Consider the following 12,755-nt stretch of genomic DNA (forward strand, 5'->3'; position numbering starts at 1 on the left):
CACCAGGGTTATTATAGTTAACTAAAACTAAATAACGAAAACTGAAATTGAAAAAACATTTTAGTTAACTAAAATAAAAACTGTAATAAAATGAAAAAAAGATATCTAACTAAAACTATATAATCTTTTTACAAAACTAACTAAAACTAACTGAAATTATAGATAGAATATTCTCAGTTTTAGTGTTTGTCAATTTATTTTGAGCCATGGATCTTTTTTTTTTTAATTGAGTCGTTTCACATGAGCTGTGGGCAGCTTACGGCACCTCATGGTCTGTAACAACACTTGTTTACAGTCTGCTGCTGCTCAGCATCGTCTGCCAAATAACAACAGCAAAACTTGGGAGAAAGAAGCAACGTTCACTTTGAGATTTCTTTGAATATGACTGCAAGAAAAATAAAAGCAAGTGTTGTAGTAGAAACAGGGGATAAAACAGGTGAAATGCTTCTCAATGGAAAAACTGCATGAATCAAGCTTGCACAAGATGGCTAACTATGACTATCTTGACACTGTAGACATCAATAGACGCCCTGTTGGAATCTGAACGGCATAACCATGTCACCACCATATTGGAGGTGGCAGAGAGGGGAAAGCAAAATGCCTCGTAGTTGTGCGGCTTGGAAATGTTCTAACACTTCAGATGTCCAAACAAAATAAGACAGAATTACCTTTCACATGCGAGTCTTAACACTTACTATACAGATAACGTGAGCTAACTTAAACAGTTAACTTCACAACATTCCTCATTTTAATGCAAACACAAGACTTCTTTTTGTAGGAATTCTCATAATAACGGATGGCTGTACTGGAAAATGTAATTTCCTTTTGGGGGTTAATAAAGTATTATTATTATTAAAAAGTTATTATATTATTAATTTAACTACTGTGTTAATATATCTAGTCAGAATGAAACTGTTAAAAGTTTGATTGTAAGAAAGATCTTATTACCAACTGTATTCCTTATTCTSAACATAAAATAACGAATAAATGAAATAGCTCACTCAAACATTTTGTTAGACTGTTGTTGCTTTGTGTTTAGCTTTTGTTATTCTGTACAGGTTTCCTAAATTCATTCATTACAATTCATATAATAATACGAAGTGTAACATAAATTGATTTTTAAACTACTTTACCTTTACAGCTTATGAAACATAAATTAATTGTGTGTGGGATCAATAAAGTTGTATTTTGTAGTCCTGTAAGAAGTTTTAATGCATTGTTTTTGGTACCGGTACCTGTTTTTCTCAAATTCTGTGTGCGCGCACACGTGTGTGTGTTTGAATAAATTGTGGTGCCATATTAACGTAAATCTCTGTTAAACAAAGTCCATTCATTAGTAGTAGTAGTAGTTCACAGCGCAGCGGTGCCACCTCCAATATGACGGACGCACAGGCTCATCACAGCAGCGGACCGACACAGTCAACGAGGCTTCTATGTATTGATTTCTATGCTTGMCACGCTAGCTTCTCTCAGTAGTTCTCATGAAAAACAAGCAACAGGTAGCACCGGGTTGGAGACAACTATTGCCCAAGACCTTTGTTGGCAAAATTCAGTTACGCAATTATTTTAGGAAGGTGTCGGTCGCTATAATGGACTGCTTTAACTAGCGAACAAATAAAAAAATAGCTGTTGGTTAGTTAACTCATAGGAACATCACAAGCTTGGGGATGCATTGGCAAATATGTTTATTCAAACTATAAAAAACTAATACTAGAACTAATTAAAAACTAATCTAAAACTAAGCATTAAAAATGCAATAGTAACTAATAAAAACTAGCAAATCCACTGTAAAAACTAATTAAAACTAACCAAATTAAAAGAAAAGTCAGAACGAAATAAAACTAAACTTTAATAAAAAATCCAAATGTTTCTTTACATTTTTGAGTTATGTCTTTGCAATATTCCTAAAGTAACTTTATCCTTTATTTCATTTACATAAAATCCCGCAACCGCATCTTTAATGTCAGTTTGCATTGCAGAAGAGATTAACCATGTCCTTTCACATCTTCCTTTCCTCTTTTCTCTCTTGCTCAGTGTGTGTTGAAGTGTGAACACATTGCAGTGTTGAATGCTTGAATGTAGTTCATGTATAATTTAAATTCTCTTTTTAGATTAACTACAATCTGTTCTGACCTGTGGGCTTTCATGTGGTTAAAAATAGGAATGTGGTCTGTCTGTCTGGGGGGAGGTTGTGTGTTAGCATGCATATAAAATGTGTTAGTTTGATGTTCTCTTCTAAAAGCACCRTCGGTTCTTTTCATTAGGTGTGGTTTTAAGAGCCTGTTCAATTTAGATGTTTGTTAGTTATCAAACCAGTAAACCTGATACTTTTATCATTTGGAAAATTATGAGTTATGTGCAACAAAATCAACTTAGAAGAAAGGTGTAATAAATAGGTGCATTCCAGAGAAGCTATATTTGTTGGCTGTGACCATTTTCTATTGGTGCATCATGGTTGACACTAAATAACACCAGTTTTCAGGTTTCTTATGCTGCATTCCGTTTACATCATATTCCGGGAACTGGTAAATGGCAGTGACCTCATTTCTCAACAAACCATATGAAACTGCATTCCAGTTAGCCGACAGGCGATTGTATTGTTGCCGCTAACCTACGTACAACACTGCTACAATATAAACAATGACAAAAAGAGAGCTCTACTACGTACGTCATGCAAATAAACATTGATTTTAACACGTATAGCATTGCACAGAAAACACACTACTTGTGTGAGTGATTAAACATACACAAAAAATTAAGCAAGATAATTAATAGTAAACGTTACAGAGTTAACTTTCTAAAGCTGCGAGTAGCCGCCATCTTGAAATCGAAWCTGGGGGCAGTTTCATTTCTTCCACTTTACGAGTGGAATATTACCACTGGAGGGGGCGTTCCAGTTTAAATCTAACAATGGGAACTGGGAAATTACTACTTCCCAGGACTACTGGAACGCACCCTTAGTGGGGTTTAAAAAGCTGGAATTGCAGACACTGTTGGAATAAAGTTGGATCTGTAGTTATCCGGTCATTGTTTTTAAAACCTGCTTATTGCCACATTTGAACTGATGCAACTTTCACAAACCTGAAACTTGTGGTTTAATGAATGATTTCCAAGGACGTCTTTGTGGAGCTTTAATATTTTAGCCATCCCTTGTATGTCTCTGTCCTTTCTCATCTAGGAGAGAATCGAGAAGGGAAATGTCCCGTTGTGTCAGATGATCTTGGGGGTTGTGGCCACTCCCGAACTTCTAGCTACGCCAGCCAACAGTCCAAACTCTCAGGTAGAGATATCCCATTAATCCTTCCATCCATCAATCCATCCATCCATCCATCCATCATTTCATCCTCCATCTATCAACCAATCCATCCATCCATCAATCCTTCCATTAATTTATCAATTAATCCATCCATCCATGAACCAGTCAGCCCATCCATTCATCCATCCATCCACCATTCCATCCATCCATTCATCTGTCCACCCACCAATCCCTCGTCAAACAATCCATCCATCCACCAATCCATCATCAACCAATCCATCCATCCATCCTCCATTTGTTCCGAAGATTGTTACAGGGGCAGCAGCTTTTAACAGAGAGTCCCAGACATCTCTTTCCAAATCCACCTCTTCCAGCTCTTCTGGGAGGATTCAAAGGCGTTCCCAGACCAGCCAAGAGACATAAGGTGTTTTTTGCACTGCATGGCCCAGCTGGGGTTCAAACGTGGGTTCGGCATTTTAACCCATATGCCCCAGGTCCACCCTGATTTCTGGAACCTTGAGAGCTAGGGTTCCAATCAGACTGACCTGATTTGATGTCAGCTACTGCTGCTTATTGATTAGTTCACTAACAGGGGGCTACATCACATGAGTAACTTTCTTTGCAGCGACTGTAACGTTTTTTTCACAAGTTTAACTACACAACAACAGTAGCGAGCCACCAAACAAGTTGAAAAAAAATCTAACCTTAGCTTACCATTCTGTTGTCCTGCCCTCTCATCTTAAGCATCGTACTGCTGGATGGTTGAACCACCTCAACAGGCTCCTCTCAATAGATCTAAATATCTCATATTCTAAAAATTGTAATATTTTTTCTTTAGCTCCTGAGCATAGGCGTTGCAACAATAGTAAGTGAAGGGGACTATCTACTACTTAACCATATATTTACCTACAAAAAAAAGAAAAGATAAAATCCTTATTTAACTCCTGACAGAGAAACATAAGTGCTGCTTGAACAAAAAGGTTCTTTTTTTTACCTCCTTCAATTAGTACTCACTGTAACTTGCGAGTTACGAGGGCTGAAAACATGCCCAGTGAGAACCACAGAGTCAAATAACTTTGGAGTACGGGAACTCGTCTCCATTTATTCAAATAACTCTCCTCTCTTCTCTCCATACAGGGGAGGAAAARCAAAACAAAAATCTATCAGGGTCAACATGGCTACCACAAGAGTACCGCCCCTTTTTACTTTCTTTTCAAAGTCAAAGCACACAATATAAAATTCCCTCGCAGGCGGCTATAAAACCTGATGCTGAGCTTCCAGGACCGGTTTCACCTGATCAGATCTGTTCCTTTTATTGCCTGGAACAGATCCATCAGGAGGGTTTCTGAATTTTATGCATTATTGCAAAAATATCGCCCAACAGTGATTCAGGGGGCAGGCTGTTATAAAACCCAGTGCTGAGCTTCCAGGACYGGTTTCACTTGACCATACCTGTTCCTTTTATTGTCTGGAAGTGATCCATCAGGTGGGTTTCTGAATTTTATGCATTTTTGCAGAAATATCGCCCACCAGGGGTTTCTGGCTAAATCCAGGTGGGAGAGCGGTTGCTGGACGTAGGACCGCGGTTCCACCTCACTGGATCTCTTTCTTTTATTCCCCTGCATCAGCACAAGCAGCCCCATGCTGGAAATCAGCCGTTTCACCCGCCGGAGCTCGCCCGACGACTTTTGATCGCTTACATCTCCGCGTGGGAACGTCCCAGGAACTTGCAACCACCTCCAGGTTGTAGCAGAGATCCAGAACTTTAAAAAACTATCTCCCACCCGGACGCTCAGAGCCGGCGCTAGAGGCTCCGGAGTAAATTGAGTACTATATCGCCCGCCAAAGCGCCTTTTTCGGCCGGTCATTGGTTAATAGCTCCATGGGGGGTACGTCCCAGGAACTTGCAACCGCCTCCAGTTTGTAGAGGAGGACCGCAGCTTTCCAAAGTCTTCTCACTTTCAAAGGATCCGATGGTGAGAGCCCGCGGGAGAAGCAAACGAAGGTTGAAATTTCCTCCCAAAAATGCACGTAAAATGCACTAAGTCGTGCGTAATTTGCTTATAGCTCCGCGAGGGAACGTCAGAGAGACTCCATTTAAGTATCAGCTTGTAGGGCAGAACCAGAGCTTTAAAACCCGACCAGCCCCACCGGGATCCAATGCTCCTAGCCCGGGGAGGGGGGCTAAAACCACCCCGGCGGAGGTCCGACGGTGCGTAATTTTGGAGGTTTTTCGCTTATATCCGCGGCGGAACGTCGCAGGGACTCCACTCAACTTTCTCCTTGTAGGGCAGAACCAGAGCTTTCAAACAAGACCAGCCACTCCGGGATGCGACGCTCARAGTCGGCACTAGAGGCTCCGCAGCAAGTTTGCGCTGCACAGGCACCTGGTCAGCTGGCGGGCGACCAGTCGCCCGCAAGCAACTGGTTGGGCACCCCTGATCCACAGCATGATTAAACTGAATTTTATTATATTTTGAATAGTATAAAAATTACGTGCTTTTTTGTGGCTTTAAGAAGAAAAAAATAACGTGCTTATTAAAATTTTCACTTTAATTAGTTGGAAGTGGTAGAAATTGAGGTGGTACCAGGGTCGGAAGGAACCAGTAGACCCATTTTTGCTTTAATAATTACATGCAGATTGACAAAACTGACGTTTTTTGTTTTATTTAATTTTTTTGTCACCATAGCTCTGTGTCATTTTATGTTCTGAAGGCTGCATGATGCCCTGTTCCTTTTGGTTATGAGTAGACCTATCACTAAATCATAAAAAGTGAAATGCCCCTCTAAATTCACTGTTGGTGGTTATCAATATTGCACCTGTTCATTGGGTAAAGTTATTATTATTAGTTTTAAATGTGCAGTTAATGGTCATTTAGCACATTGACATGTTACAATTTAAAATAAATCAAGAATAAACAGTATGAAAGTGAAAGGCACCCCTGAAGTCACTGGTTAATATTGTGTTACATTAATCAACCTTATCTCAGCTGTAGCAGTGAGTTTAAAACAAAGTGATAGAGTAGTTTAATGAGGGATCTTTCTCTGAAATAATTATTAAATCAAGTGTTTATTTATGTATGTAATAGTATGTTTCAGAACCTGGTAAAATACACCAGAATGCAGGAAATGACATCTATTTCATTCAAAATTTGGTTCTGACACCCAAGCTCCTGAGGTTCGACGATACAAAGATGGATACAATACTCAGAAAACAAGTTACTGAGTTGAAAGCGTATCAGATTAAAATGATTAGTTTCCAACTTCAATTACGTAAAGCATATTTTATTCTCGCAAATGCCGAATGGGAAAAAAAACTAAAGTATGTGGTCAAATTTAAGATAAAATCTTTTTACTGAGGAGAATGGAAATCATACCATGCATTTCCAGTAATACTCAACCCTTGCAGTTCGAGTATCAATCAAAGCCAGATCAGATGACACTAATAAATGATTAGAGGAAGTGGAGTCGGTCAGACATCAGCTCTAATGGGCCTCTCATGTAGGGCTGAAAAATCCTTTTCCTCCTACATGTAAATGTAAGCTGGTGTGTTGTTTTTAAGGTTTGCACTAAAAACTACTAACACATTTTATAGAGGATCTGTTAGTCATGTTCATCACAAAAACAACCCAAAAGCATCAGTTTACTATAAATGAGAAATGTTCCTTTCTTTCAGGCTACAGCACCGGTCACTCCCGCTCATCCAGCATGTCAGAGTTCAGCCATCGGAGAAACCACTCGGTGGGCAGCGCCTCAACAGGAATCGGAAGTATTCCAGAGCCCAGCGAGGAACGAGAGTCCAGACCCTGTCCAGCTCTGCCTGAACACCCAGCTCCAACAACCGCCACTAGCAACCCATTAGGAACACAAGTGCTGAGCTCCTCATCCTGCGAACGGCTGAACAGGCGAGTCTCTGGCTCGTTTGATGAGTAAAGAAACATCTTGAACTACTAAAATAATTTATTCAACTGTTGTTGGGCTTATTTTAGAAAAGGGATGAGGATAAAACGGACTGAGCAGGCAAGCTTCTACAGATGAGCTGAATGATATTTTGATAGATACATTTCCTGTGTCGCGTTTCAGGAAGCAGCATCAAAATCTGCGAGGCAAAACAGCGGAAACATATTTGTGGTTTTATTACGTGGTGTCACTGAGAGCTTTTAAACTCACAAGAAACATTTATGTTTGTGGGGTCTAAAACTGACTAGACCGGAATTTAGTAAATAAGTTTTGCTGGGGAAGGATATGAACTTTTATTAAGTGCACTTAACTTAACAATACCAGCCGATGTTTTGTTATATAGATTTGTTATTTTTATCTTACATTTAAGAATATTTTCTTTCATTTGTGTAAGAAAAAATTACCTCAACATTTTTATAAAACCAGAAATAAGAGAATCTGTACCTCTTTTTACATGTAAATATCACTGCAGCTTAAAGCAACACTGGTTTCTGCAAAACCTCAGTGATAATGAGATTTAACAAGAAAGTGGGACAGGAAGTCCTGCATCAGCCAGAACCGTCAAATCTCTGTGTACCAGATTAAACTTTTCTAAAATTTTGGTTCTATGGATGAGCAAAGAAATGCACTTCATTGTGTTACACTATTATTATAAAAAGGTAGAATCTTTTTCTCCTCAAGAATCAGTTCAGACTTTGATTTTTACGTAGCATTTTAGAAAAACTGCTGACTACACTGCTCAAAGCCAGTTACTACAGACAGGCCCTGATTCATAGTTCCTATTAGGCAAAATTTTAAAACTTTGATTTGATTTCACTTATAGTATGGAAACATACTACAGTCACTTATTAAGTAAAAATGAAATATTTACTGTTTTACACTGGGTCTTAAAGCATAGTGCAGAAACGGTGCAGCAGGAAGTTTAGTGCTCTGCTGCTTGTGCATTCAGGCGTATCGAAAGTGCTGTTAAAGTAAAATTTGAAGTACAAATGTGTGTTTTGGCTTGCATTTACTAATACTGTAAGAAAGAAATAAACAGTCAAACATGAGTTCCAGTGTGTCACGCTGATGAAAAATGCAACTCAACAGCTTTCTGTGTGCACAAAGCTTGTGTGGATATTAGCTCAGCGATTGAACAAAAACCCTTTTAGCATAAGAAAAGTAGAAGACGAAAGATGCAAACGATATTTTTTAGCACAAAAATAACTCCTCAGATTCTCCTCCTCAGACACCCCATGAAGCAGGACTCCATGGAGTCGCAGCTGAAGCGAATGGACGACACGAGGGTGGATGCCGACGATGTTGTGGAAAAGATTTTACAGAGTCAGGACTTTACACCCAGCCTGCTGGACTCCAGCGCTGAAGGTGAGAGACGCCCGCTCTGAAACGATGTAAACAAATCAAGTAAAAAAGGCAGCCCTATTCTAGAGTCTGTGCTTCATGCTCAGATAAATTGCAGAACAATAATTCAGTCGATACTATTGTGTTACCCCATGAATCGTGAGTCATTGTGTGAACTTTGAGGAAGGTATTGTGTTTACTTCCAAGCTCTCATTCGGCTCAATGCTTAAGAAAAGGGGGGCTACTGTCAATACGTGATTATTTTTAGATTGCCTAGCAACTGGCTGCTCATCATGACAAGATTTATACAGCAGGCTGTGGGTGCCTTGTGTCCTGACGGTTACAACTATGTCTGCTTCAGAGGAGGGCTTGCGTCTCTTTGTTGGTCCTGGAGGAAGTACCGCCCTTGGAAGCCATCACCTTCCCACCAGGTGAGCATCATCAACTGCTACACTCATTTATTATAACGCTCCAAACTGTCCTATGAGCTGCAGCGAAGCATAGAAGATTTAAAGCAACAAAATGTTCCACATTCTGCATCCAGGACTTGTAGCTGGAAAGTTGAGTTGCTGCTGAATGTAAGAACTGTTTGTATAGCTATAGGTACGAAAGGACAACTGGTGAAAATTTTTTAAAAAATCATCGCTCTAAAGCCAGTTTGGCCATGGTTTAAGCTGCTGTTTTATTACTTTATTTTACTTTGCTAATGATTTATTATGGCTTATTCTGAAAGCTAATTATAAAAAAAAACATTCTTCACTTATTTAATAGTGTGGATGCTTCACAAGCATTCAAACAATCTTTTTTTTCCTCCATACCTTTTTCAGAACCTATCTAGTTCCGCAATTTTTGTGTCGTTTCAACAGTTCATATATCAAAGCGTCCAGCTCCTTCAGCACATTCCGGCTATAACTCGTAGTATTTCAGCTATTTAAACTTCTTTTCTTTAGCTACTTCACTTTTTCAGCCACATTTTTCCCCACTGAAAATGAATGGAGCCGTTTTCAACGTTTTTAAAACTCTTCAAAATATTTCTAAATCTTTACTGTATTTTATACTTTTTATTCTGGTTCAGCTCTTTTTAACTGCCCTGTGACAATTTTAGCCTTTTTCTGTTATTTCTGGCTAAAATTTGACTCCTTTCTGCTAGATTGTACTTTTTTGTGCTTTCAGCTTCTTTGCTAATTGGGGTTTATGCTTCTTTCAATTGTTTTCTGCTTATTACAGCTGTTTGCTGCCATTTTAGCTACTGTTCAGCTGTTATTAGATAAAACTAGATTTTAAGCTGAATTCATAAATTGGAGGCCATTACAGCTTCTCTCTTCTGCAAATGTGCTCCTTCTGCTTCTTTATGGTAAAATTATTTTAGCTACATTTTAGCAGTGTTGATACACATTTTGGCTGTTTTAGCTATTTTACAACAAATTGCAACTTTTTTGTAATTTTCTTTTCTGATTATTTTGCTTTTTTTTACAACACTTTCACCATCTGTAAGCTAATTCTAACTTGTATCTGATACCTTTAGCTTCTTATGCTAATTTGAGCTATTTTCTGCTATTTTAGCTGTTTTTCTGCTAATTTCTGTTTTTGTACTTCTTTCTGCTAATTTGAGCTTTTTATGCTTCTTTCACATTTCAAATGAACTTGCATTACACTTTAGCAGAAACATTTTACACTAAATGCAATTTCTCTAGATTCCAACAGTTTTCTAGCTGATCTGTCAGTAAAACCGTTTAAAATGCAACTTTATATTCTTTAATCTTCATTCGGTCCACACAAAAGCAAAGTCTCATATTCCCCCGAGTCGTACTCTGTAAAATACAGCTGCTAATTCATGTTTCGCCTGTCCTCTCAGGGTCGGCGCTGGAGCGTACGAACAGGTGGTGATGAAGCGTTAAGAGGAGGACGGCCAACTGGCAACGATTCCACTTTAAAAAACGGAAACAAACTGTTTGAATTCCCAAATTCATTCCCGCAGAGCACATGGGATTTGAGCTGCACYGGGGTAAATCTGATCCCTCAGGTTTTGTATGATAGTGCCCTCTTGTGTTTGAGTCTGCCACGTGCTGATGCTTCAGGATTTCCAGAAGCAGGAAGCGGTCGGATCTAAATTCTGTGTAATTGAATAAAGATATAAATCTGGAAATTAGAAGTGTTTAGAGATGAGATAACCTGAACTGTTAAAAAGCTTTCATGAAGGGGTTTTTATTGTCAGTCTACCTGGGTGCAAGAAGTCCTATAAAACATCCAGCATTTAAGCATTTTAACAAGCTGGAAGAATATGATCGGCTCTGTTGATGACAGATGGAAATAATCAAAATGAAGTAGAATCTAYACTGAAAAGTGTTCTCAATACATTCCTTTTAAGTCTGATTGTTTTGAACGTTTTAATTTAGAAATCTGCCTGTAAAGCATCGAAAACCTGACAGCTCTGGGTTTTTTTTTTTTTTTTTACGGTGAGAATATTTTGCTACAAATTTACATGACTTAAGCTATTTTATGTGTGAATGTGGACTGCGAGTGATGCTATTCACTGTGTACCAATACCACTTTTATCTATCCATAGCCATAAWTGTCTTTAGTTTGGATGAATGAAGGATAATGAATTAATTAGTTTAAGTAATACAGTGATGGTACTGAGGGAGAGAGAAAAATGGAAAACTTGATATTCTGTAATCACACAAGTCCNACAGTGTTGACTCTGTGGACTCTGAGGTTCCTCTGCAGGGGAGCTGGACTCTGTCTCTGTTAGTCACCCTGGACACGTCACAAGTCCCASTTTAGACCAGACACAGTGTTTTTCTGTTTTTCATACTTCTCTAACATTAAAGCACGTCAGCTGAAACTGGAAGCTGAATCATTTATTGGTTTTTCAGTAACTATAAGACTGAAGTGTGTGTCTGAGCAGCACCACAGTGTGTAACATGCACACACACACACACACATCACATTACAAGCACACTGCTGATCACAGCTCAGCTTCATGAGTTCATCTCTGGGTCACTGTTCCTCTGTTCAGGTCAAGTTAAACGTCCTGCAGAGGTCTGTGGAGCAGCTGCTCAGGTCAAAGTCTGGTTCTGTGTGTTAACATCAGCAGAACCTCACAGGAAGAAGGAGAAGATGAGATGATGAAGAAAAGTGTTTGTGGAGAAAATATAAATGGACAAAAGCAGAGTAATAAAAAAGAAGCAAAGCCTGGTAATATCAGGATCAGTCAGTGTGTTCCTCACTGCTCTGCTTTGTTCTGAACATTTAAACACTGAAATCAGAAGAATTTAACAAAGAGCTGGAAGCTGTTAGTCTGACATACAACATCGTCACAGTGACAGGATGTGTCTGCAGCTTCATTCTACTGGAATCCAACTTCAATCCAGCTAATGTGTGTGGTGAGTGTACAGATTGAAGCCGTCAGTCTAACAGCTCATTATATTTACAGGACTGAGCAGTGAAATAATACATGTATATTCTGTCTGAACCCACAGGTCTCCCACTCAGYGTTCACACTCCTCGGCATTTTCTCAAGAAAAGGAGGCAACATGGTTCCTGCTGGTCACACCTCCCTAAAGTCTTCACTTCCAAACACACACATCTGACAAATTCAAGTGGAAAATCTMCACAACAACAAAAACACAACAGAAAGAAAAACTCAACACAACTGCAAGTTGGATCAAAAGTCAAAAGTTAGATTTTGTTCTAATGGAACAACAAAAAGTAATTTTCTGACATAAAAAGTACTTAAGTATTAAAGTAAAAGTACTGAGTAAAAATGAGCAGTTAGATTTTCCAAAATACATTTATTTAGAGGTGATCTCTCCAAAAAACATTTTTCTAAAGGCTGTGATGGACTGAGTACAAACTAGTACAGTAACACAATGGTAGATATTTTTATACTTCTCATCCAACCAGGTTAAACTCACTGTGTCCAGGAGGAGCAGTGTGTCAGGACAGTAGACTTTAACAATCACACACCTTTCTACTTTTTTTTTCTAATTCTTACCTTTTTTTAAAAAAGGTCAGGAGTAGAAATAAAAAGTTGGCTGAAAAAGAATTACTCAAGTAAAGTTAAGATAATTAAATTTATATTTAAGTACAGTAACAAAGTATTTGTACTTAGTTACTGTGGAACTCTGCAAACAGACATTATGGTAACTTTTACAAGTAAATGGCACACACACACACACACACACACACACACACA

General features: G+C 38.7%; 1 protein-coding gene across 2 annotated transcripts in view; it reads left to right on the forward strand.

Moving 5' to 3' along the window:
• The window catches only part of LOC106527071 (protein FAM102B), a 31,580-nt gene extending 20,874 nt beyond the window's left edge, over positions 1-10,706 (forward strand). Inside the window, exons 7-11 of one of the 2 annotated variants that reach the window (XM_014021831.1) lie at positions 3,179-3,280; positions 6,933-7,161; positions 8,445-8,581; positions 8,919-8,988; positions 10,413-10,706. In XM_014021831.1, coding sequence (XP_013877285.1) covers positions 3,179-3,280; positions 6,933-7,161; positions 8,445-8,581; positions 8,919-8,988; positions 10,413-10,455 — 581 coding nt within the window. In that variant the 3' untranslated portion in view covers positions 10,456-10,706. The remainder of the gene's footprint in view (positions 1-3,178; positions 3,281-6,932; positions 7,162-8,444; positions 8,582-8,918; positions 8,989-10,412) is intronic. The other variant, XM_014021832.1, reaches the window with a different exon arrangement.
• Positions 10,707-12,755: the final 2,049 nt, after the last annotated feature.

This window comes from Austrofundulus limnaeus, unplaced genomic scaffold (genome assembly GCF_001266775.1).
Source record: "Austrofundulus limnaeus strain Quisiro unplaced genomic scaffold, Austrofundulus_limnaeus-1.0 Scaffold307, whole genome shotgun sequence".
Lineage (NCBI taxonomy): Eukaryota > Metazoa > Chordata > Actinopteri > Cyprinodontiformes > Rivulidae > Austrofundulus > Austrofundulus limnaeus.